Source organism: Lithobates pipiens, unplaced genomic scaffold (assembly GCF_037356315.1).
Source record: "Lithobates pipiens isolate NorthernLeopardFrog02 unplaced genomic scaffold, aLitPip1_a1.2 Scaffold_13, whole genome shotgun sequence".
In the NCBI taxonomy this organism is placed as follows: Eukaryota; Metazoa; Chordata; class Amphibia; order Anura; family Ranidae; genus Lithobates; species Lithobates pipiens.
Genome location: NW_027507718.1, coordinates 194,435,603 through 194,457,959, shown reverse-complemented (window position 1 = coordinate 194,457,959; position 22,357 = coordinate 194,435,603). Strand labels below are relative to the sequence as shown.

The window sequence follows — 22,357 nt, the reverse complement described above, 5'->3', positions numbered from 1 at the left end:
CACCCTGTGACAAAACTCTTAGTCCCTATACCGCTGAAGGACTGCTGCAGTATAGGGCAGCGGTCAGCAGTAGTGCACGTCAACCCTATGTATTGTGGACCGATAGCGGTCCTTACAGAACAGCAGACTGTACTGCACTCAGGCCTATGTACCGTAGCACCCTATACCAAGTTACCAGTCCTTATAAGAACTTTTGTGGACCAAGCAGGTTGTGTGTTAGTGATTAGCAGACTGTACGTCAGTCCCTATACCAATGAAGGACTGCTGCAGTATAGGGCAGCGGTCAGCAGTAGTGCACGTCAACCCTATGTATTGTGGACCGATAGCGGTCCTTACAGAACAGCAGACTGTACTGCACTCAGGCCTATGTACCGTAGCACCCTATACCAAGTTACCAGTCCTTATAAGAACTTTTGTGGACCAAGCAGGTTGTGTGTTAGTGATTAGCAGACTGTACGTCAGTCCCTATACCAATGAAGGACTGCTGCAGTATAGGGCAGCGGTCAGCAGTAGTGCACGGCAACCCTATGTATTGTGGACCGATAGCGGTCCTTACAGAACAGCAGACTGTAACGCACTCAGGCCTATGTACCGTAGCACCCTATACCAAGTTACCAGTCCTTATAAGAACTTTTGTGGACCAAGCAGGTTGTGTGTTAGTGATTAGCAGACTGTACGTCAGTCCCTATACCAATGAAGGACTGCTGCAGTATAGGGCAGCGGTCAGCAGTAGTGCACGGCAACCCTATGTATTGTGGACCGATAGCGGTCCTTACAGAACAGCAGACTGTAACGCACTCAGGCCTATGTACCGTAGCACCCTATACCAAGTTACCAGTCCTTATAAGAACTTTTGTGGACCAAGCAGGTTGTGTGTTAGTGATTAGCAGACTGTACGTCAGTCCCTATACCAATGAAGGACTGCTGCAGTATAGGGCAGCGGTCAGCAGTAGTGCACGGCAACCCTATGTATTGTGGACCGATAGCGGTCCTTACAGAACAGCAGACTGTAACGCACTCAGGCCTATGTACCGTAGCACCCTATACCAAGTTACCAGTCCTTATAAGAACTTTTGTGGACCAAGCAGGTTGTGTGTTAGTGATTAGCAGACTGTACGTCAGTCCCTATACCAATGAAGGACTGCTGCAGTATAGGGCAGCGGTCAGCAGTAGTGCACGGCAACCCTATGTATTGTGGACCGATAGCGGTCCTTACAGAACAGCAGACTGTAACGCACTCAGGCCTATGTACCGTAGCACCCTATACCAAGTTACCAGTCCTTATAAGAACTTTTGTGGACCAAGCAGGTTGTGTGTTAGTGATTAGCAGACTGTACGTCAGTCCCTATACCAATGAAGGACTGCTGCAGTATAGGGCAGCGGTCAGCAGTAGTGCACGGCAACCCTATGTATTGTGGACCGATAGCGGTCCTTACAGAACAGCAGACTGTAACGCACTCAGGCCTATGTACCGTAGCACCCTATACCAAGTTACCAGTCCTTATAAGAACTTTTGTGGACCAAGCAGGTTGTGTGTTAGTGATTAGCAGACTGTACGTCAGTCCCTATACCAATGAAGGACTGCTGCAGTATAGGGCAGCGGTCAGCAGTAGTGCACGGCAACCCTATGTATTGTGGACCGATAGCGGTCCTTACAGAACAGCAGACTGTAACGCACTCAGGCCTATGTACCGTAGCACCCTATACCAAGTTACCAGTCCTTATAAGAACTTTTGTGGACCAAGCAGGTTGTGTGTTAGTGATTAGCAGACTGTACGTCAGTCCCTATACCAATGAAGGACTGCTGCAGTATAGGGCAGCGGTCAGCAGTAGTGCACGGCAACCCTATGTATTGTGGACCGATAGCGGTCCTTACAGAACAGCAGACTGTAACGCACTCAGGCCTATGTACCGTAGCACCCTATACCAAGTTACCAGTCCTTATAAGAACTTTTGTGGACCAAGCAGGTTGTGTATTAGTGTTTAGCAGACTGTGCGTCAGTCCCTATACCGCTGAAGGACTGCTGCAGTATAGGGCAGCGGTCAGCAGTAGTGCACGGCAACCCTATGTATTGTGGACCGATAGCAGTCCTTACAGAACAGCAGACTGTACTGCACTCAGGCCTATGTACCGTAGCACCCTATACCAAGTTACCAGTCCTTATAAGAACTTTTGTGGACCAAGCAGGTTGTGTGTTAGTGTTTAGCAGACTGTGCGTCAGTCCCTATACCGCTGAAGGACTGCTGCAGTATAGGGCAGCGGTCAGCAGTAGTGCACGTCAACCCTATGTATTGTGGACCGATAGCGGTCCTTACAGAACAGCAGACTGTAACGCACTCAGGCCTATGTACCGTAGCACCCTATACCAAGTTACCAGTCCTTATAAGAACTTTTGTGGACCAAGCAGGTTGTGTATTAGTGTTTAGCAGACTGTGCGTCAGTCCCTATACCGCTGAAGGACTGCTGCAGTATAGGGCAGCGGTCAGCAGTAGTGCACGGCAACCCTATCTATTGTGGACCGATAGCGGTCCTTACAGAACAGCAGACTGTAACGCACTCAGGCCTATGTACCGTAGCACCCTATACCAAGTTACCAGTCCTTATAAGAACTTTTGTGGACCAAGCAGGTTGTGTGTTAGTGATTAGCAGACTGTACGTCAGTCCCTATACCAATGAAGGACTGCTGCAGTATAGGGCAGCGGTCAGCAGTAGTGCACGGCAACCCTATGTATTGTGGACCGATAGCGGTCCTTACAGAACAGCAGACTGTAACGCACTCAGGCCTATGTACCGTAGCACCCTATACCAAGTTACCAGTCCTTATAAGAACTTTTGTGGACCAAGCAGGTTGTGTATTAGTGTTTAGCAGACTGTGCGTCAGTCCCTATACCGCTGAAGGACTGCTGCAGTATAGGGCAGCGGTCAGCAGTAGTGCACGGCAACCCTATGTATTGTGGACCGATAGCAGTCCTTACAGAACAGCAGACTGTACTGCACTCAGGCCTATGTACCGTAGCACCCTATACCAAGTTACCAGTCCTTATAAGAACTTTTGTGGACCAAGCAGGTTGTGTGTTAGTGTTTAGCAGACTGTGCGTCAGTCCCTATACCGCTGAAGGACTGCTGCAGTATAGGGCAGCGGTCAGCAGTAGTGCACGTCAACCCTATGTATTGTGGACCGATAGCGGTCCTTACAGAACAGCAGACTGTAACGCACTCAGGCCTATGTACCGTAGCACCCTATACCAAGTTACCAGTCCTTATAAGAACTTTTGTGGACCAAGCAGGTTGTGTATTAGTGTTTAGCAGACTGTGCGTCAGTCCCTATACCGCTGAAGGACTGCTGCAGTATAGGGCAGCGGTCAGCAGTAGTGCACGGCAACCCTATCTATTGTGGACCGATAGCGGTCCTTACAGAACAGCAGACTGTACCGCACCCAAGCCTATGTACCGTAGCACCCTAGACAGACCAAGTTACCAGTCCTTATAAGAACTTTTGTGGAACAAGTGAGTTGTGAATGATTAGCAGACTGCAGCAGAAGGGCAGCAGTCAAGTATAATATTCTTTCTATATTTGGAAGAAAGAATATTATACGTGTACAAGCCTATTACCGTACCACTGATACCAGTCCTGAAAAGAACCTTTGTGGAACTAATAGTAACAGCAAGTCTTTAAAATTATCCTCACTGCCTGACACACTGCTTCCTGCCTGTCCCTATACAAATTGGCAAAAAAGAGTAGGCTGGAACGATTAGCTGGAACAGCTCTTTTGTGGACCTGATAGTAACAGCTAATGATGATGATGATGATGATGATGAAGAAAGACTAATCTGGCTGAGCTGTCCCTAAAATAGCAGCATACAGCGCTCTGTCCCTTTATCTAAACTGACAAAAGAAACTCAGGCTGCTGACCTAACACCTATACCAGTCCTGAAAAGAACTTTTGTGTACCAAATAGCTAGCGTTTTCTCTGTCCCTACTCCACACAGGATCCTTTCCCTACAGTGACAGAAGAAAGAATGTAAAATGGCCACCGGATCGGGTGTATTTATAGGTTAGGGGGAATGTCCAAGTGTCCATGAGCTGTCATGTCTCAATTGGTTGTCCTGTAACACATGATAAACGTGTCACGAAAGGTTAAAGTTCTTGTATACATTAAACACGTAAGTCCGCCGGGGCGAACGACGGAAAAAGGCGTTCGAACCCGCGGACGGCGAAAGTCGGAAATTCGCCGCGAAACGACCGCCGGGCGAACCGTTCGGCCATCACTAATCGTTATACCTTGAGCCCTTAATCTGGCTAAAAGGGAGCCAGGACCTTTATAAACACTTGAGGTGCAGTAGCTAGACCGAAAGGCAGAGCTACAAACTGAAAATTAAGATTTTCTATCTCGAAGAGTAGATATTTCTGGTGAGCGGGAAAAATAAATACATGGAGTTAAGCCTCCTTGACGTCAATTGACGCTAGAAGTTCTCCACCTTGTAGAATGGAGACTACTGATCGGATTGACTCCATGCGAAAAGAGCAGATATTTAAAAAGCGGTTTAGATCTTTGAGATCTAGAATGGGTCTGACATCCCATTTTGGTTTTGGTACAGTGAAAAGTTTTGAATAAAACCCTAAATCCTGCTCCTCCATGGGGACCACCGATATTACCTGCTGAGACAAAAGATGGTCCAATCCTTGAAAGAGAGACTACTTTTTCCCTGTATCTTTGGGAATGTTTGATCTGAGAAAATGAGGAGACAGGGACTCTCGGAAACTCTAGTTTGTACCCTAGAGTTATTGAGGAAGCCACCCATTTGTCTCAACACTCTTCCTGCCAGACCTTTGAGAATTGTAGAAGTCTTCCCCCCACTCGAGCGAGCGGGGCACCCCATCATAAGGAGGTTTTAGCATTTTGCTTTGTAGGTTTCCTTCCCCAGGACCTCTTTTGTCCCTGGGGTTGACTCTGAGGTTTACCTCTTGAACTTGACAGGGGAGGCCATCGTGACTGCCTGGAGACTGATGCCCCTGGTACTGGAGAAGAAGCTTGTTTAAAAAGAAAACCGCTAACTCCTTTTCTTAACTGGCAAAAGGGAACTTTTCCCATTAGAAATTCTTTGGATGTATTTATCCAGATTACCCCCGAACAGCCGTTCACCGCAAAATGGAAAACTAGCCAGGAGCTTTTTGCATGGCGTTTCGGCTGACCAATTTTTCAGCCATAATAATCTACGCATATGCACCAGCCCAAGCGTAAGGCCTGGAGAATAGAATCTCTCATAGTGTATATTGCAAAACATAATGCCCCTGGTAACCCGGCCAAATCTTGGGCCTGCTTATCAGGAATAATCTTGAGCACCTCTTTAAATTGGTCCTTCAAGGATTGACATAAACTGATTGCTACCAGCGCAGGCTGAGTCACTGAACCTGCCAGAGAAAAATTGTTATTTAATAGGTATTCCTAATTCTTATCCGTTGGATCCTTCAGCATTTAAGCATTGTCTACCGGACAAGTCAAACTTTTATTCACAGAGGATATAGCAGCATCAATTGCTGGTATCCCCCATTTTTTTTATTAAATTCTTCCTCCATAGGATAGTGTTAATCAGTTTTTTCCTTTGAAAAAGTTTTCACCTGGGTGATCCCACTCAGAATGCATAAGCTTTTTCAGTAACGAATGGATAGGAAAAGCATAACTAGCTTGATTAGGAAGCTTTAGCGAACCCAAAGAAGTGGGCTCATCAACCGACTCAGCCAACGGTAGCATGAATGTGGAGCGGACGAATTCAGTAAGAGATTGTACCATCAATCTTTCAGATTGTGAACCTGATCCCTCCGCATCTGACTCCTCATCAGCCTCTTCCTGGTCCCCTGAGAGAAACTCATCTCCCGCTACTGGTTCCTTAGTTTCAGGGTCTTGGGTAATGGAAAGGGACCTGTCGCGCTTAGTCACACTCTGGGATGAGATTAAAGCCTCTATTTTCTGCTCCAATCCTAATATAGTTGAGGAAAAAACCTTGAGTAATATATAGGGGCTGCAGTGTTGGAAACAGTTGCAAATACTGACGGCCCAGATGGCTCACTCTGACCAGCCACCTCAAAACTCTCAGGAGAGGATGCCATTTTTTTAGAGATGGTTCTAGGTTTTTTTTGTGGCTAAAGAAGTCCTTCTTGAACCCTTTTTTGGGGTGTTTCTAGCCCCCCTTCTGACCATAGCCCGATGCACAAATGCAGGAGGTACTACCAGAAGGATCACATTCACTGCTTGAGCAATAGTCCAGCCTTGCTGCTGCTATTAAAGTGGAAGTAAACTCCCCTATCGTTTTCAGCCAAGGAAGCTGCCTTCTTTGCCTCTGTTTAATCTTCAACTGCTATGGTGCTGCACATGTGATTTGTTATGACACCAGCCATTGGATGGTTTGATAGTTTGGCTGAGAGCACAGCCAATGTGCAGTTAGCATTCCTGGCATGCCTTTTTTTTTTTTAACTGTTTAAATCGATGGGTTTACTTTCACTTTAAGGCTCATTCTGATGCGAATAGTAAATGTGTCAGTAGGAATGCCTGTGTCACCAACCTCTTACATGCCCTTTTTGTTCGTGTCCCTCCGGCAGCTGCAGCCAGGAAAAATTGAGTTTTTAAAAGATGCCAATGCCGTGCTAAGCCCTGCCCCCTCTTTTGCATCACCCCCCCCCCCTTTCTCTTTCAAAAAAAAATTTTCCCGCACGAGCCTCCGATCCGTCAGGATCAGCGTGTGTGTGTGTGTGAAGGAGAGATGGCGAGGAGACCTGAAAGAAGCTGCCGTGCAGAGGCGGTGGAAAAACGGAGTGGCATGCCGATTGTTTAGCTTCCCCCTTTCCAGGGAGAGGGGGGGAGAGCTTAGTCCAGGTGGGGGGTGTCCAGTGGAAGAAAGTCCCCCTCCAAACTTACTGGAGGTCAGAGCGTGATGAAAGCATGACAAGGTACGTGCTCTATACAGCTTCCAGTGGCTACTCTAAGGCTGCTTTCACACTGGGGCGGTATTCAAGCGTTACAGCGCTAAAAATATCGCCTGTGTAACGCCTGAAAAAAACCGGCCCCTTTAACTCCAGTGTGAAAGCCGGAGGGCTTTCACACTGGAGCGATGCGCTGGCAGGACGGTGAAAAAAGTCCTGCTAGCCGCATCTTTGCAGCGGTGAAGGAGCGGTGTATTCACCGCTCCTACCCATTGAAATCAATGGGACACCGCGGCAATACCGCCGGCAAAGCGCCGCTGCAGCAGTGCTTTGCGGGCGGGTTTAACCCCTTTTCGGCCGCTAGCGGGGGTTAAAACCACCCCGCTAGCGCCCGCACACCGCCGCTAAAAATAGCGGCACTTTACCGCCGACGCCGCTCCCGCTGCAGTGTGAAAGCAGCCTTAGGCATGACATTTTTTTTTTTTCCTTAAAAGGAGACATTTCATAAGAATTATTTTTTTAATTCCTTAGAAAAACTCCACTTACCTTTCCCGCTGCAGGGTTTTCTGTGGTAAAACCAACAGACCCAATCTGCACCCCTCATGGTGGGTTCTGTTACCAAACCTTCAGGAACCAGGGACCCCACACTCCTGGACCCTTAAAGCACCCCGCCAGTAAAAACTTTATGGCTGAAAAAAAACAAAGCTCTGGATCCTAGGGTCCAGCTCTCTAAGAGAAGCATTAGGGGCTAAACCTTGTTTCTTCCGCCACGAGGCCCGGGTACCATTCAATTCGGCCTGAAAAGACACTTTGAATTGATCCAGTTGCATAGCTAGCCCCAGCAAGGATTGCTCCAGTGGAGCTCAGCACATCTTTACCCGTGACCAACACCTAAAACACTGGTGAAAAAACTGAGGTACTCCCAGTAGTGGGAGGGGTTATATAGGGAGTGGATTTCCTGTCTTAGGGCGTGCCAGTGTCCATCACCTGAAGGTGGCCTATAACCCACATAACTACTATGGGTCTGTGTCCCGTGATGTACGATAAAAGGTCTCACAAGCATATGCAGTAATTTCCCATTGGCCAAACAGGCCTTGGTCCCCATTTTTGATACCAGTTATCGGACTGAGGTCCTTTTGGGTGAGGTCTTCTGTCGCAGAGTGCAATACTCCACCCTTTTTCACCTCTTCGTTCTCATCCTGGAAGAAAGACTGATCAGGCTTGGCTGTTTTTCTCTAAGCAAATATCTATAAATCCTACAAAAGGATTTGAATAAAGCTTGTTCAATTTGGACTGCTTTGTTCATTTTGCTTCAGTCCTCTGGTTAGGTACATTCAGGCAAGAATGCTTTGATGGGGGGCTGCATCACTGACTCAAAAGGAGAGCCGAAAAACTCTCTAGGTGGGATTTACTACTTGCTCTGGACTTCCTTGCCCGTTCCAGATGAGAGCTCTTGTTAGTCAAGCTTGGGTAAAGACTGAGCTATGAAGACATGCACTCTAAGACCCCATTCACACCTGAGCGTTTTGTAGCTTGAAGCCTGAAGCTACAAAACGCTTGAGGGGAAAAAAAAATCTATTATTCTCAATGGAGATGGCTCACATCTCCACTCCATGTCGCCTGAAGCCAAACGCCTGAAACTCAAAAAAAAGTTCCGGACCCTTTTTTGTCACTCGAATTGAGCAGATTTGGGCGTTTTTCTTTTAACATTGGTGACCTTTTGCCTTGCACAAAATCGCGGCAAAAAACGTCGCAAAACCGCAGTAAGTTCACGCGATTTTCTGCTTGAAACCGCTACGCTCAGGTGTGAATGCAGCCTTAGGGCTCTCTCTTCAGCCAGGAAGTTTGCCAAGATCAAAGCTTCAAGCTAGGAAGGATTCTTTGCCGACTTACAGCTCCTAGTGGGATCACCTCCAGTCAAGCTGGAGTAAGGATTGAGCCATGATGTTATTCTTTCTAAAAAGGGGTACATCCTCAACAGGAAGTTTGCCAGAATCAGGGCCTGTAGGACCCTTTGGCAGCTTGTTTCTCCAGATGGGATGTTGTTCAATCTAGTTTTGAGTAAAGGCTTGGTCATGGAGGCAGCCTCTCTAAGGGTTCTTTTTTTCCTTAGTCAGGAGGTTTGCCAGAATCTGGGCTTTGTGCCATGAGGAATTCTTGTTGGCATTCTACCTAGTATGCGCAGTCTCTATATCCATACTGGGAGGCAATCTGTGGTGGCTTCCACATGCTACATCCACATACTTAAAGCATGCTCTCAAGCTATAACTCTGCTCAGGAGTTTTGGGACATATTTGTAACTCTTTCTAGCAGAGAGGCGATATCATCCAGAATCATCACTGGATGGGTCATTCCAGCTAGCCAATAGGCTTAGAGCTTGATTCATATGGAAGCAGCGACAACACACCCATCCAGGAGTGTGCAGGCTTCATGGGCTCCCTGTGAAAGAGCAGGAATAGTTGTGTGGGGGGGGGGGGGGCGGCATGTCTCTATTAGGGCTGTTCTGGCTCATTGTGGGGTGCAGCTAGCTTCCTTCTACTGTTAGTATCTATCCATAAGGTTTTTGTTGGCTAAGTGCTGTGTTGGAAACCTTACTTTATTCAGCATCCCACCCTTGTTTTTTTGGCTAGGTAGTTCCCAAACGTATGCTGCCAAAGGAGACCGTCAGGAAAACTGAAAATTTCATATCAAACACTTACCTTAATTTTCCTTTCCTGTGGGCTCCATGGCAGCAGGCGTAGGCTAGTTACAGAACGCGTTCTCTGACTCAGCCTGAAAATGTATGGCAGTGTGGTCCTATGGGGGTAGGAGCAAGGGTGGGCCTACCCAAACTTATGTTTCCATGGAACCAATCAGGAAAGGAAAATTACGGTAAATATTTGATAGGAAATTTTCAGTTTCCATGACAATTCCAAGAAATTTAAACACAGCCTTTTATAGTCTTTCCTTCTGTACAGTCATCTCATAAATAAATGTCAATCCAAACTTTTGAATCCACACTGCAAGTTAAAGTAAAGTAATCAACAACAAAATCATGTTTGTAAAAGTAGATTTTTCTCTTTTATTTGTTAAGACTGCTTCAGAAAAAGAACACAAAAAACAGTCTGATAAACAATATATGTCATATGGAATAAATTAATATCTACATGCCATTTAACAAAAATGCTACATACATATAAAAAAATAACTTTTTGTGCATTTTAAGTTTTTACATTTTTTCTGTACATTTTTCAATTTACATATTTTATGTACATTTTTTTATGTTTTTTTGCACGGAACAGCACCATTTACATTAGTACCTTCACACACGCACACCTTTACTTCAACAGTTATGGAAAAATCTTAACTGTTTTAAGTGTTCACAGACTACATTATCAGAACACAAGAATGTTTCTAATGAGCAATGACAGTTGCCTTTTAGGAACCGTTATTTGTTTTAGCTAATACGCTTAACACTTAGAGTTTCTCCACATAGCTGCGGACGGAGTTCTTACTTTAGTTGCCTACTGACATGGCTGCAAGTTACTTGTGTATTGTTTCCGTTGTGCAACTAATTGCAATTCAGTACAGTGTACTGTAAATAGTATTTGAAAATATAGCTTACAGCGAATAGCACAGATCAATCACAGCTAGAAGCGCTGAAAAATCTGCTGGCAGTCTTAGCTCTACAACAGAGCAAGGATCCACTGAAAAGAAGGTGGTACAATTACAGATTTTAACTTTACTGTCATATACCGAGTTTGTATTTTTAATTTATTTTTTTACTATATGATCTTACCAGTAACCCCAGACACTCTTTGTCAGGGGCTGGTTAGCTCACAGACCAGATTGTTGACCCCTGCGACAAAACAGCTGGTCCAGATGACCTAGCTGGAGCATATATGAAACTTTACAGTCTTGTGATTTTTTTTTTTTTAGATTTCAGTGAAAACCAAAGTGCTGTGAGCTGTATGGAGACATATTATACCATAACTTACACTTAGATCAATAGGCAACTTAGGAAGAAGAATAAGTATTTGCAGATATTTGAAGAAATCCTTTAAGAAATTCAGAACTATCAAGAGGCCATCACTTATTTGGCAATTAGGCATAAAACTGTATTGTGATAAATTATAAAAAAAAAAAATAAAAAAAAATTCTAGTAAAATAGAATAATTCGTCAAACGTACTTATGTTGCATCAGGCATCATGTCTTAATCCTATAAAAGGCTCCGTTATTGAGCATTTAAGAATATTAGTTATGTTACCACTTGCTTTGGTACAAAACTGACATCCGGAAAAAAAAAAAAAAAAAAAAAAGAAGAGCTAGGACGCCACATAAGATAAAAATGACAGAATAACAGTGTAACTAATTAAGTGCTGCCTTATGGTACTATATGTAGCACCAAAATATACATTCACAATACAAGCCATGCAAATTAGATTTAAAAAAGATTTTTGTTTTCCCCCCCCAAATCATATTCTGCTTAAAAGTAATTTTATTTTTTTGTTTTTTCATTCTGCTTCCTTGAAAGGACATCTATGTCTATGTTGTACTTTAAACATAATAAAAAAAAAAAATAATAAATGGCAAAGCTATGGAAACCATTTTCTCCTGAAAAGGACATGAAACGTCACTTTACAACTAAACAAAAACAGCACAGCGTCCCTATGTTTAGAATACTCCCTATGCATGTAACATTAAGAATAGTACAATTCTGCTGCAGAGATTTACAATATCATGCTCTAAAACTAACGACAGCATGAAATATTAATAGATATTTGAACGATCAAACCTTTCCTGTGCTTCTGGGAGAAATTTACAAATATGTTGCCATTGTGCCCGTCTCAGGACCGAGCAGATGTACAGTACAAAAGAGCAAAAGTAGCTGCACCTGTTGGTCAGCACTCCCTTTGGTGACAAGGAGTTTGCGTAAAAATACTGCATATACTGTTCTGAGAATACATATTTTAAGATACTGTAAAATTACAAGGAATGAAGGGCCTCACTGATATTGCACACTTGAGATCCCCACTTTAAATAAACCCCATGTAATTGTGCCATACACTCTCCCCATGGTTTCAGGAGCTGCCACATAAGGCAATGTTGACTAGCCAGTTCCCATTTGTTGGTTCTTATAGAAGATCGCAATTATGTCTAGTATAGCCCTTTTACAATACTAGACACAAACAAGCAGAGACAATGCAAGGAAAAGTAGAAGATTAAAGCGGGGTTCCACCCTAAAGTGGAACTTCCGCTGATCGGAACCCTCCCCCACCTCCGGTGTCACAAATGGCACCTTACAGGGGGGAGGGGGGTGGAGATACCTGTCAAAGACAGGTATTTACACCCACGGGAGTCTATGTCATTTCCTGTCCTGCCGCGCTGTCTGCTGGGACACACACGGGTCCCAGTGACAGCGCGGACAATTCCTATTGCGCTGCGTGACTCGCGCATGCGCAGTAGGGAACCGGGAAGTGAAGCAGATTCGCTTCATTTCCTGATTCCCTCACCTAGAATGGTGGCGGCAGCAGCCGAGAGATCGATCGGCCTCGGCATCGCTGGAACCCGGGACAGGCGAGTGTCCATTTATTAAAAGTCAGCAGCTGTAGTATTTATAGCTGCTGGCTTTTAATATTTTTTTTTTTTTTTGGTGGAATCCCTCTTTAATAAAAAAAAAGGACTGAATTCTTTACATAGGTAGTTAAAATATTAACATTGCTATGGAATGTAGAAGAGACAACACTAACAATTCAAACACAAGTACAGCAAATTCACAAAATCCTCTTAATATGGAATTTGAAAAAAGCGCCAAGCTAAAACTGCAACTATTTAAAAGTTAAACAAATGGGAGAACTGCTCCACGTAATGTAGCTTACAAGTCGGTAAATGATCCAAACAAAAAAATAAAAAACAGAATATGCAGTTTTAGCAGCAAATCAAAGACCAATTTAGATTCATAAATGGCATTACAATTGCTTTGTTGGCATTTAAGATCGATGAACTCCTGTAGGCATTTAAAACGAAGCTCTAAATTTGTGAAATAAATGACCTCTTTCATTCACAACTTATTTTAGTACAATTTCACCACATGCATACAAAGTATAATGCCCTTTGTTACAAAGGATAGAGGTGACGACTACGACGTTTGAGTTTTGGCTTGTAGTCATCAAAAAAGAAGGAAACCTCAAGGTCACTTGGTGGAGAGCAGCTTAGACTGTCTTCCCCACTGCTCATATCTTCACACGAGTCCTCACTGGAATTAAGAGAAAAAGGCTCAGTTACTACAGCAGTAAACACAATCTCCAATAATATCACTTTGTTGTAGTTCAAGACAAACCAAATGCCATTTAATAGCTTATATGGGAGCATTACATTTAAATGTGCTAGTTCTAGGCCCAATTACTACCCGTTGGCCTGTACTTAATTCAAAAATGAACCTTGCAGGCATCTGGTGGGTCAGTACAGGGTTTAGTCACAATAATTGGAAAAATTTAACAAAAATTGGATGTCTAGCTTTTTAATAGGAAAACAGATCCATACCAAAATCTCGAAGCACAACATAGAAGGAAGGGAATACAGGAACCATTTAACAGCCTTTGTTAATGACAACAGTTTATCAGTTTAAGATGCTTCTGAGGTCATTCATCATAGGTGTGCGCACAGGCTGTGCCTGGATACTTCCCTAATCACCTGTGAGCCAGGACCCCTGGTAAGGCAGTACAGATCCTCTTGTTCCCCCTCCTACTGCAGCTGCTGGCTTCACCTTCTGTCCCTCCCTCTGGTTGCACTGCAGAGGGATCAGCTCTAGCATCTGCACTCCATTCCTGTGCGGTTTGCTGCCGCCCGCCGCCCCCCCCCCCCCCCGTGTGCCCCTTTCCCCTGCAGTGCCGCTATATAGAATGCACAAATGCTAAATATGCCTAAACGTGTGTGCAAAACTCAGTTTTTGCCTGCCACAAGTAAAAAGCTGTTCAGAAGAAAAAGTTCAAACGTCCAGTGTGCACGAGCACATCATTGCAATTCTAGATGATCAGATCAAATAACAGAAACAGCCAGCAGCTTAAAATAGAAACCCGGCAAAAAACCATAGGCATTCTGGATTATATAACACAATTCCACACTAAACTGCTGGCCGTTTGGATTTCTCCTATAAATGCAACACTGCATTAATGTTTTTAAAACCTACTTCTGCTTTTCTGTCACTAGTCACCTAATAGTTTGGACCAAGCTGGTTCAAATTAACTTACCTTCACTAACAGATGTGCTCACTGAGCACTGAAAAAAAAAAAAAAAAAAAAAAAGTGTATGTAGCATCGGCTACATACAGTTGGGTTACAGCTGTGAGACGGAGACTTCCCATTCAACTCCTGGGACAAAATGGCGTTAGGTTCAGCGCTACTCGGTCATTCACACAAATCTTTGGTATTCATTTATAAAATACAGTCTCCCCATGAATGGCTGAGGTGGGCAGATGAGGTCACAATCTCTACCTCAGCCATTCAGAGGGAGCTTTGTACTCAATTCAGAAAAAGTAGGGCCGACTTTGAATGGCTGAGCAGTGCTCAGCCTGACACGATTTTTCCCTGAAGAGGGACAGAAAGTCTCTATCCCACTGCTGCTACACAGTGCTGTATACTGTATGTAGCACATACAGTTTACAGCACTCACATTGGTTAGTGAAGGTAATAGCTAGTTTGGACCAGCTTGGTTTAAACAAACCATTTAAAAAAAAAAAAAAAAAAAAAAAAAAAAAAAAGACAGTAACCTAAAGTTAAGATTTCATGTTTTCCAGTGCAACAAGTAAAACTTTTAGAATCAGACACAACTTGAGCATAGTACATACCTCTCACTTTCATTCATAAACCCATACTCTGGAATGGTTGGCAATTCTGGAACACTGCAATAACTGGTATGAAGATTCTGTGCAGTACGTCTGGATACAATCCATACAAGCTTCTTATGGTCCGGTTTGCAGCATTCTGGGGACGAATAATCTGCTAGGCATTGGGAAACAAGCTCTCTCCAATAGAGCATGTCTGTGTCCTTTACCTGGAAATAAAGGACAAAATCAATATTGGTTTTCAATAGGAAAAAGAAATACACAAGTTACCGTATATACTCGAGTATAAGCCGAGATTTTCAGCCTCTTTTTTGAGGCTGAAAGTGCCCCCCTCGGCTTATACTCGAGTCATCGCTGTCTGCCCGCTCGATCAGCGTGTCGAGCAGACAGACAGCGGCCATTCTATAATTCAAAAGCCGCGCCTCCGGCTCCGCCTTCGCCTGTGATAGGCGGAACACTGAATTTCCCAGCAGCCTGTGTTCCGCCTATCACGGACATCGTATCATCCTCGTACTACGGACGAGGATGATACGATGTACGTGATAGGCGGAACACAGGCTGCTGGGAAATTCAGTGTTCCGCCTATCACAGGCGAAGGCGGCGGTGCAGCTTTTGAATTTTACAATGGCCGCCGAGGCGCCGACGAAGAGGGCACGGGACGGAGGCAAGGCAAGGCACGGGACGGAGGCAAGGCACGGGACGGAGGCTCGGGACAAAGGCTCGGGACACAGGTAGGCTGGACACACACACACACGGATGGATGGATACACACACACACACAGGGATGGATGGATGGATGGAGACACACACACACACACACACACACAGGGATGGACGGACGGACACACAGGGATGGACGGACACACACACAGGGATGGACGGACACACACACAGGGATGGACGGACACACACACACAGGGATGGACGGACACACACACACAGGGATGGACAGGCATGTCTCACCCTCGGCTTATACACGAGTCAATAAGTTTGCCAGTTTTTTTGGGGGTAAATTGGGGGCCTCGGCTTATATTCGGGTCGGCCTATACTCGAGTATATACGGTACATTTACTTGCCTGCCCTAATGAAAAAGACTAGCTGCCCGGCTACTGTTGTGATTAACACAAAGGGTTTAATATTATCCAAGTCATTAAAACGCATTTGTACATTCGTTGGCCTCAATTTTTTGGGGGGCATAAGTGCGTTTTTAAAACTTTAAGTTTGTTTTCCTCTCATCACATAGTCCCCCATGTGAGTATATATTTTTTTTAATTGACAGGTTCTCTTTAATGAAAGAGATAAGAGACCCTGGAGGTCGCCCCTGTATGTAATACAATGTACATCATACTGGATTCCATTCTTTTCAGGCCTTAATGGCCAGGGAAACTGTCAGGGACCCAGAAGTCACTCTACGCCGGTCCCATAGATGGGAAAGCAGAGCCCGTGATACACAGCACGGCGGGGAAGTCATGTGGAAACATTCGGCCAGCAGCACAGCTGCCTAAATGCTTCCATGTGACAAGTAAACTGCCCGGCATGTTGATGGATAGGAACTGTGCATCCCTGTGTCTGGTGCCAACAGTGAATGAGCTGACAAAAGCCGAGGCGCCAGGATGCGATTTTTAGTTGCAATGGTGACCTGGTGCCTGAGATTGGTCAATCCCTCAAGTAAATGAACAAGGAACTTTATGGCAGGATCGTTAATTTTTTATACTATTTGAGAAACATGTTAAAGCCTATGTAATAGATTTTAATGCCTGGGTTTAGATACAATAACATATGCATGCTTTCAGGATAGATCACTGTTAATACTTGAAACTTTATTTTTTTAAATATTAAGCATGCCCGCCAATTCAATGTTTGCAGAATCTGAATATTATCTGAGAACAAAAAGATTATCCCCATTAAAAACAATAATATTGTAGAAAATGTGTACTTGCCTTTGAATGTTTCTGTACATGCAGAGCTATCTCAAACAGTTCCAAAGACTTCAAGGTTTCTACTTCGAGAGTAAGAAGGCACAAGGCTAACACTGAGGGCTAAAGACAGAAAAACACAATTTAATAAAACAGTCTTTTTACAAATCACAATTTAAGAGATGAAAAAAAAAATAAAAAGAAAAAAAAGAAAAAAAAAAAATATCAGTAAAAATTCGTACTTTTGCTTTGGAAAAAATGAGTCGGCAGTTGCAAGCTTTCAGCTGAGCTTCCAGTTTGTCAAGGTTTATTACGTCTTTCCTGTAATGATAACACAAAAGGTAAAAATTATTAAAATGATAAAAAAGCAGAAAAACATACAAATACGATTTTGGAACAGCTTTGTTCTATGCAGACTTCCATATAGATGCTGAGATGTAAAGATGACAAAAAATACATACTGGACCCCCCATCCCTAGTCTGCTACTTTGTGGACAGTGAAGTAGGATACAGTGTTGCGCATAACCTCCCTTGTGTCTAGGTAAATGTCACACAAACAAGAACACATTACAATATATTCTGCTTAATACAAACACGGGAGGTACATACCTCTCAGAGGAATGGCTGAGTACTAAAGTGTGGTATAAGTGCAAGAAGGTTAAGGCAGTGGTAGCTTTGAATTCAAAGTGCAGTTTTTCGGATATGATTTTCTCCATACGTTTAATATCGGACGCAGTGCATTTACATTGGCTGATGCGGATGACATCATGAGTGGATGGGACATTGCATTCCTCCTCTACAACTCTGGCCGCCAGTTGGAAGCAGCAGACACCAATACAGGACAAGTGCTTTGGCTTCACCTTAATGAAAATACAGAAAGATTTGTAAAACACTGCAAGGTTGTCACTGACCAATAGACAGCTTTCTTAAAGTGGTTGTAAACCTCATGAAATGTGAACAAAGCATTTCCTTCTATAGTGTGTACTCAATTAAGAGCACTAGGTGCAATTTCTGTCTGCCGCTTCGTTCCTCTGCTATGAAGAAGAAAGAAAGAAGAGGGAAGGGGTAGGATCTTCAACTGATTGACAACCTCTGGCTCTGTTCCTGATTGGGGGGGGGGGGGGGGGGTGTCCCTTCCATCCAATCAGCTGTCAGAGCTCCTCTCACTGAGCTCTGCAGAATGAGACTTCAGTTCTCTGTCCTCTTTTTCTGGCAGCTCAGACAGGCTTATAAATCAAGCGCATATAAAGAAGAGAAGACTGCAGATAGACAGATACAACTTTAGCCCCTTCACTAGGTATATGTAAGGGTTTACAACCACTTTAAAAAAGTAATCTGTTAAAGCATCCAAACGTTGATGACTAGGATGTGCATATATTGGTTAAACACCAAGATAATCACCTTGCTTATAGTGGCTTGAGCAATGAAGGGGGGGGGGGAGAGAGAGAGAGAGAGAGAAACAGGTCACAGGTAGGAGGCAAAAGTCATTTGACACAGGCACATCGTAAGGGTGGGGAAAACAAAGTCAAGCAGTTTATGTACATGTTTTACCTCCTCCCTCCAAGATGCATAGGACACTCATCTTAAAAGTGTTTATTGCCCCAACATTTCTTAATCCCTATATGCACCTGCTATACCATGTACTTGAATCATAAAGTATCCCCGGTATTCCTGCCAGTCCCTCTGCTTTCCAATTAACTACTGACCACACTAAGCAGGATAGCACATTGTGGTCAGTTCCCTAGTTGTGCTGGAAACTTCATGTACTATCCTCCAATGATCACACTTGTCCTGACACCCCCCGCTCCCCCCTGCACAGCCTGTCACTGGGAAGATCAGTGTGCTGCTGCTGCAGCTCCTCCAGCTCTTATGCAGCTGAAAGCAGATGGAATCTGATCACCTATTATAAATACCCTTTTCCACTTTTTTGTATTTTTTTTATATATCTATACACAAACTGTTTTGCCTTTCATTTCCATTTTAAATTGAATGTAAAATGATCAATTTGTAAAACAATCCAATCACTAAATCAGGGAAAAAAAAAAAAAAAAAAAAAAAAAAAAAAAAGAAGAAAGTTAGAAAACCTAGTTTGATCCATTATAAAAGTTTGCCGATGGATAGGGAGCATTTAGTGCTCCCCGATGCCCAATAAGGATGAGCCCTGGTGTGTTCGCAGTGCTGACTTCCTGGCGGGATCTGCATGTGCGAGTTGCAGAGCGCTAATCATAGGCAGTGAGAAATGTTTATAATCCGCGGCTGCAGAGATGGAGAAATATCCCGCTGCCTACGATTAGTGCTGTGCAGTGCCGACTTCCTGGTGGGCTCTGCACGTGCAGGCCGCAAACACGCATGAGCTCATCCTTAATGCCCAAAAAGGAACAGTGCATTACATTCTAAAGATAAAGCTAAAGATGCAGGAGCTCCAGCTTGAATGAGACCCTTAACTGTATAATACATACAAGTTATAGAACGCCATTGACCCCTGGCCCGGCCTACTGAAGCCCCAGATATAAACTACCACTCAAACTGTGGAGGGAATGGAAATCTCCATAGAAGAAAATAATTCCGAACCCCTTGCCTCTACATACAATCACCAATGTTATGTTTTCACAATTTATTCTTGGCTTTTATTCTGTAGGAGCCGGCCTTACTTTCATGATAGCCAAAAAACGATCCAAGATGTTCACAGCCAGGACAAAGGTCTCCATACGGAAGCCATAGAAGTTTGTTAAACTCCACAAGTCTTCTACCTTTGCATTTCTGGATTTTGGACAGATTGTATTATCATTCTGTACAAAACAACAGTAAACAGGTTATTTATCGATTAGCAATAATAAAAACAGGTACAATGTAGAAAAAAAAAAAAAAAAAAAAAACAAGCAAACATAATATCAAGACAGTCCTAAATTGCTGTACACACACGCAACTGATCCTAAATGCTTTCTATTTTTTCAGATGCAATTTATGTAGAAAAAAAAAAAATAATATGATCAAAGATTTTCAAAAGTATACACAATTTATTAAAACGAGAAAAAAAAAAAGTGCATTAGCAATATTAATAAATTATTAAAAAGGAAAAACAAAGTCTTATCAAATGTAATATCAGAAAGCTCAGAGTGAAGCTACCTGGACACCAATAACAAACATGCCCCTCCCCCGCCCTCTCACCTCTGCAGTGGACTCTATTAGGATCAAGCCCTTCTCTTTAGGCTGGTACTTGTATTCTTGTTCCAAATGCACATTAAGTTGCTTGAGAAGTTTAAAGGCTTCGTTGCTGGTGTTATCCAGGGCTGCTAAATCCTTCATATTGGATCTGTGTCCAAAAGAAAAAAAACAGAAGAGAGGAGAAATAAACAACTTCAGCCTTTTCCCTTAGAGTCAGCAGTGATCAGCTGGTGAGAGGAGTGTCCTGCTTACTGGGGCGGATCTCATCCCAGGAGAAGGAGGAGGAGGGCTGCCTACAGACAGTTTATCACGTCTACATAGCCTAGGGGGTGGGGATTTCCTTTGTGTACCCAGTGACCCATCATCATCATCTCAGCTGATAGCAGAAACGACAGCCACCCTTTCATCTCCACAAACAAAGCCAAGTCAATTAGATCTCCCCAATCACCCAACAGACATTCAGCCCATCAGAGCAAACCCGAATCTCACCGGTCACCCAACTAAATACAAACAACCACAGTGTCAGCCCATCAGAGCAAACAAACACAGATCTGGCCTACATTGTGTACAACGGTCTCTACAAGATCTGATTCGAAATGATATAGGAGGACAGAGCTACCTTCATAATCGCCTATATTGTTCTTTGGATTTTCAACGGACCTTGATCATGAAGGAGTCTTATGTAATTATATAACACAGTTCAAACAATGGAGGGGCTTGTCCTGATAGGCTTCTATTGGATGGAATTTAAAGGGAAAACCTAGGGACCTTTGATTTGCAAGTACAGATCCAGGAGCTTAAGATTTGTCCCAGATCTGCTAAGGTGGTCATACACATAGCAATTTGTGATAATAAGCAATTCATCAATAAAATATTGAACATGCTACTGTTCTGCATTTTGTACTCAACTGAAAATATGATCATTACTAAATCTAAATGATCCTGTATTACAAATCGGTTCTATAGCACGCATTCAGAAGCGATCAACAATCTCTCTCTCTCTCTCATACATATAATCTCCACACACTAAACTGTGAACCATCCAGAAATCAGATTGTTTGGATTTAGGCTAGATCAGATTTTCAGACGATATCATCAGTCAGTCCTGGCCATACACTGATCGACTGAGAAGGAATAAATGGGAGCAATTGTAAACGTGAAAAGTGATTCATTGTCGGTTACAATATCAAACTAAGCAACACATCCGGTACCAACTGAATATACCGATCAGAAACAATCCATCAAAAAAAAAAAAAACACACCACACTCATCCAATTGACCCGAGTTACGTTCAGCTGTCCTACAATCACATACATATTTTTTCAATTGATCAGAAACAATTGATAAAATTCCACCACAGCCAGTATCAAAATCGAAAAACTCACTAGATAGATTGGAGGGTCTGTGGATTACAATCCTTATCCAATCAATTTAGTCGCTTCAAATAACTGCATCAATAGATGTGTGACCATTGTTACAGAGGCCCTATATGTAATAATCTAATCGAACAATTCACAGAATTGAGATACCAGTCCAGACAAACAAAATCTGACCAGATAGACCAATACAATCAGTGTATGGCACATCAAGCAATCTTTTTGATTGTATTTTTCTCCTGGACAGTAAGACAAAAAAAAAAAAAAAAAAAAAAAAAGGACCTGTGTATGGCCTCTGTTGTGATCTGTCATTTTTGCTCCTTTTACAACCAGTGGAGGGTCCCCCTTGTTATTCGAAATTCGATATAGATCGGTCACACAGATGCTGCACAGTCGATGGTCTGACAGATCGAATCTGAAGCAGAATCTGCCCATCTGTGGTCAAATTTCGATTCTACACTTATCACCCAAATCAGACTATTTCTACAAGCGGATCTATTATAGCAAATACAACATGACTTTGAATGGAATCAGCCATATACGATCTGATGAGATAGGATCCAGTGTTGTGGATGACAAGCTCAGCCCCCCATGGCAGGACCCCTGGGGTGGTCAGAAGAAGGGGAGAGTACAGTACTTACCTTCCCAGGGTGTCCGGGTGTCACAGAGGCAGAGGGGAGTCTTGTCACTTTATTGGGGGGACATGTCCAGTCCACATCTAAGACACGATCGGTGACTACACACAGCTCACCAGGGCACACATCCGAACATGGCTGCCCTCATCCTACCACACATAATAATAATTATAAGAAAAGAAAAAAAATCTAAAGTATAAAGTGAGAACGTCTCCTGCGATCGCCTTCCTTCTTCTTGTTGTTGTTTCTGATCCTTCAACGCCCTAGAGCCTCAGACGTCACACGGCGGACTGATTTTTTTACCAATGTCAACACAAAGAACAAATCCCGAAGTAAAATAGTCCCAGACAGTCGCGGCCCCTATTCCTTCCTCATTTCACCACCCTAACAGACACCAATTGCAGCCGCGCTCTAGTGATTCGTGTTTAATGAGAAAAAAACAGACAAAGCAAAGGTTTATGGAAGAAAAACAGGGAGCTATTCGGCGGAAGGATATTTAATCTCGAACGTTTTACGTCACTG

General features: G+C 43.5%; 1 protein-coding gene across 1 annotated transcript; it reads right to left on the bottom strand.

Moving 5' to 3' along the window:
* Positions 1-9,952: 9,952 nt before the first annotated feature.
* On the bottom strand, positions 9,953-22,097 carry CCNG2 (cyclin G2). Its single transcript, XM_077476081.1, has 8 exons — positions 21,842-22,097; positions 19,828-19,972; positions 19,311-19,448; positions 17,269-17,519; positions 16,902-16,980; positions 16,684-16,782; positions 14,747-14,952; positions 9,953-13,156 (listed from the first exon to the last, which is right to left on the bottom strand). The coding sequence occupies exons 2-8, from the start codon at positions 19,963-19,965 to the stop codon at positions 13,018-13,020; spliced, it is 1,050 nt and encodes a 349-aa protein (XP_077332207.1). The 5' UTR covers positions 19,966-19,972; positions 21,842-22,097; the 3' UTR covers positions 9,953-13,017.
* Between the last annotated feature and the right edge of the window lie 260 nt (positions 22,098-22,357).

Coding starts and splice junctions, on each gene's coding strand:
- CCNG2 (XM_077476081.1), bottom strand. CDS start 19,965: ATGAAGGATTTAGCAGCCCTGGATAACACCAGCAACGAAGCCTTTAAA. Junction 16,783..16,901: donor TCATTTTTTCCAAAGCAAAA/GTACGAATTTTT, acceptor TTCTGTCTTTAG/CCCTCAGTGTTAGCCTTGTG. Junction 13,157..14,746: donor TTTATGAATGAAAGTGAGAG/GTATGTACTATG, acceptor TCTTAATTCCAG/TGAGGACTCGTGTGAAGATA.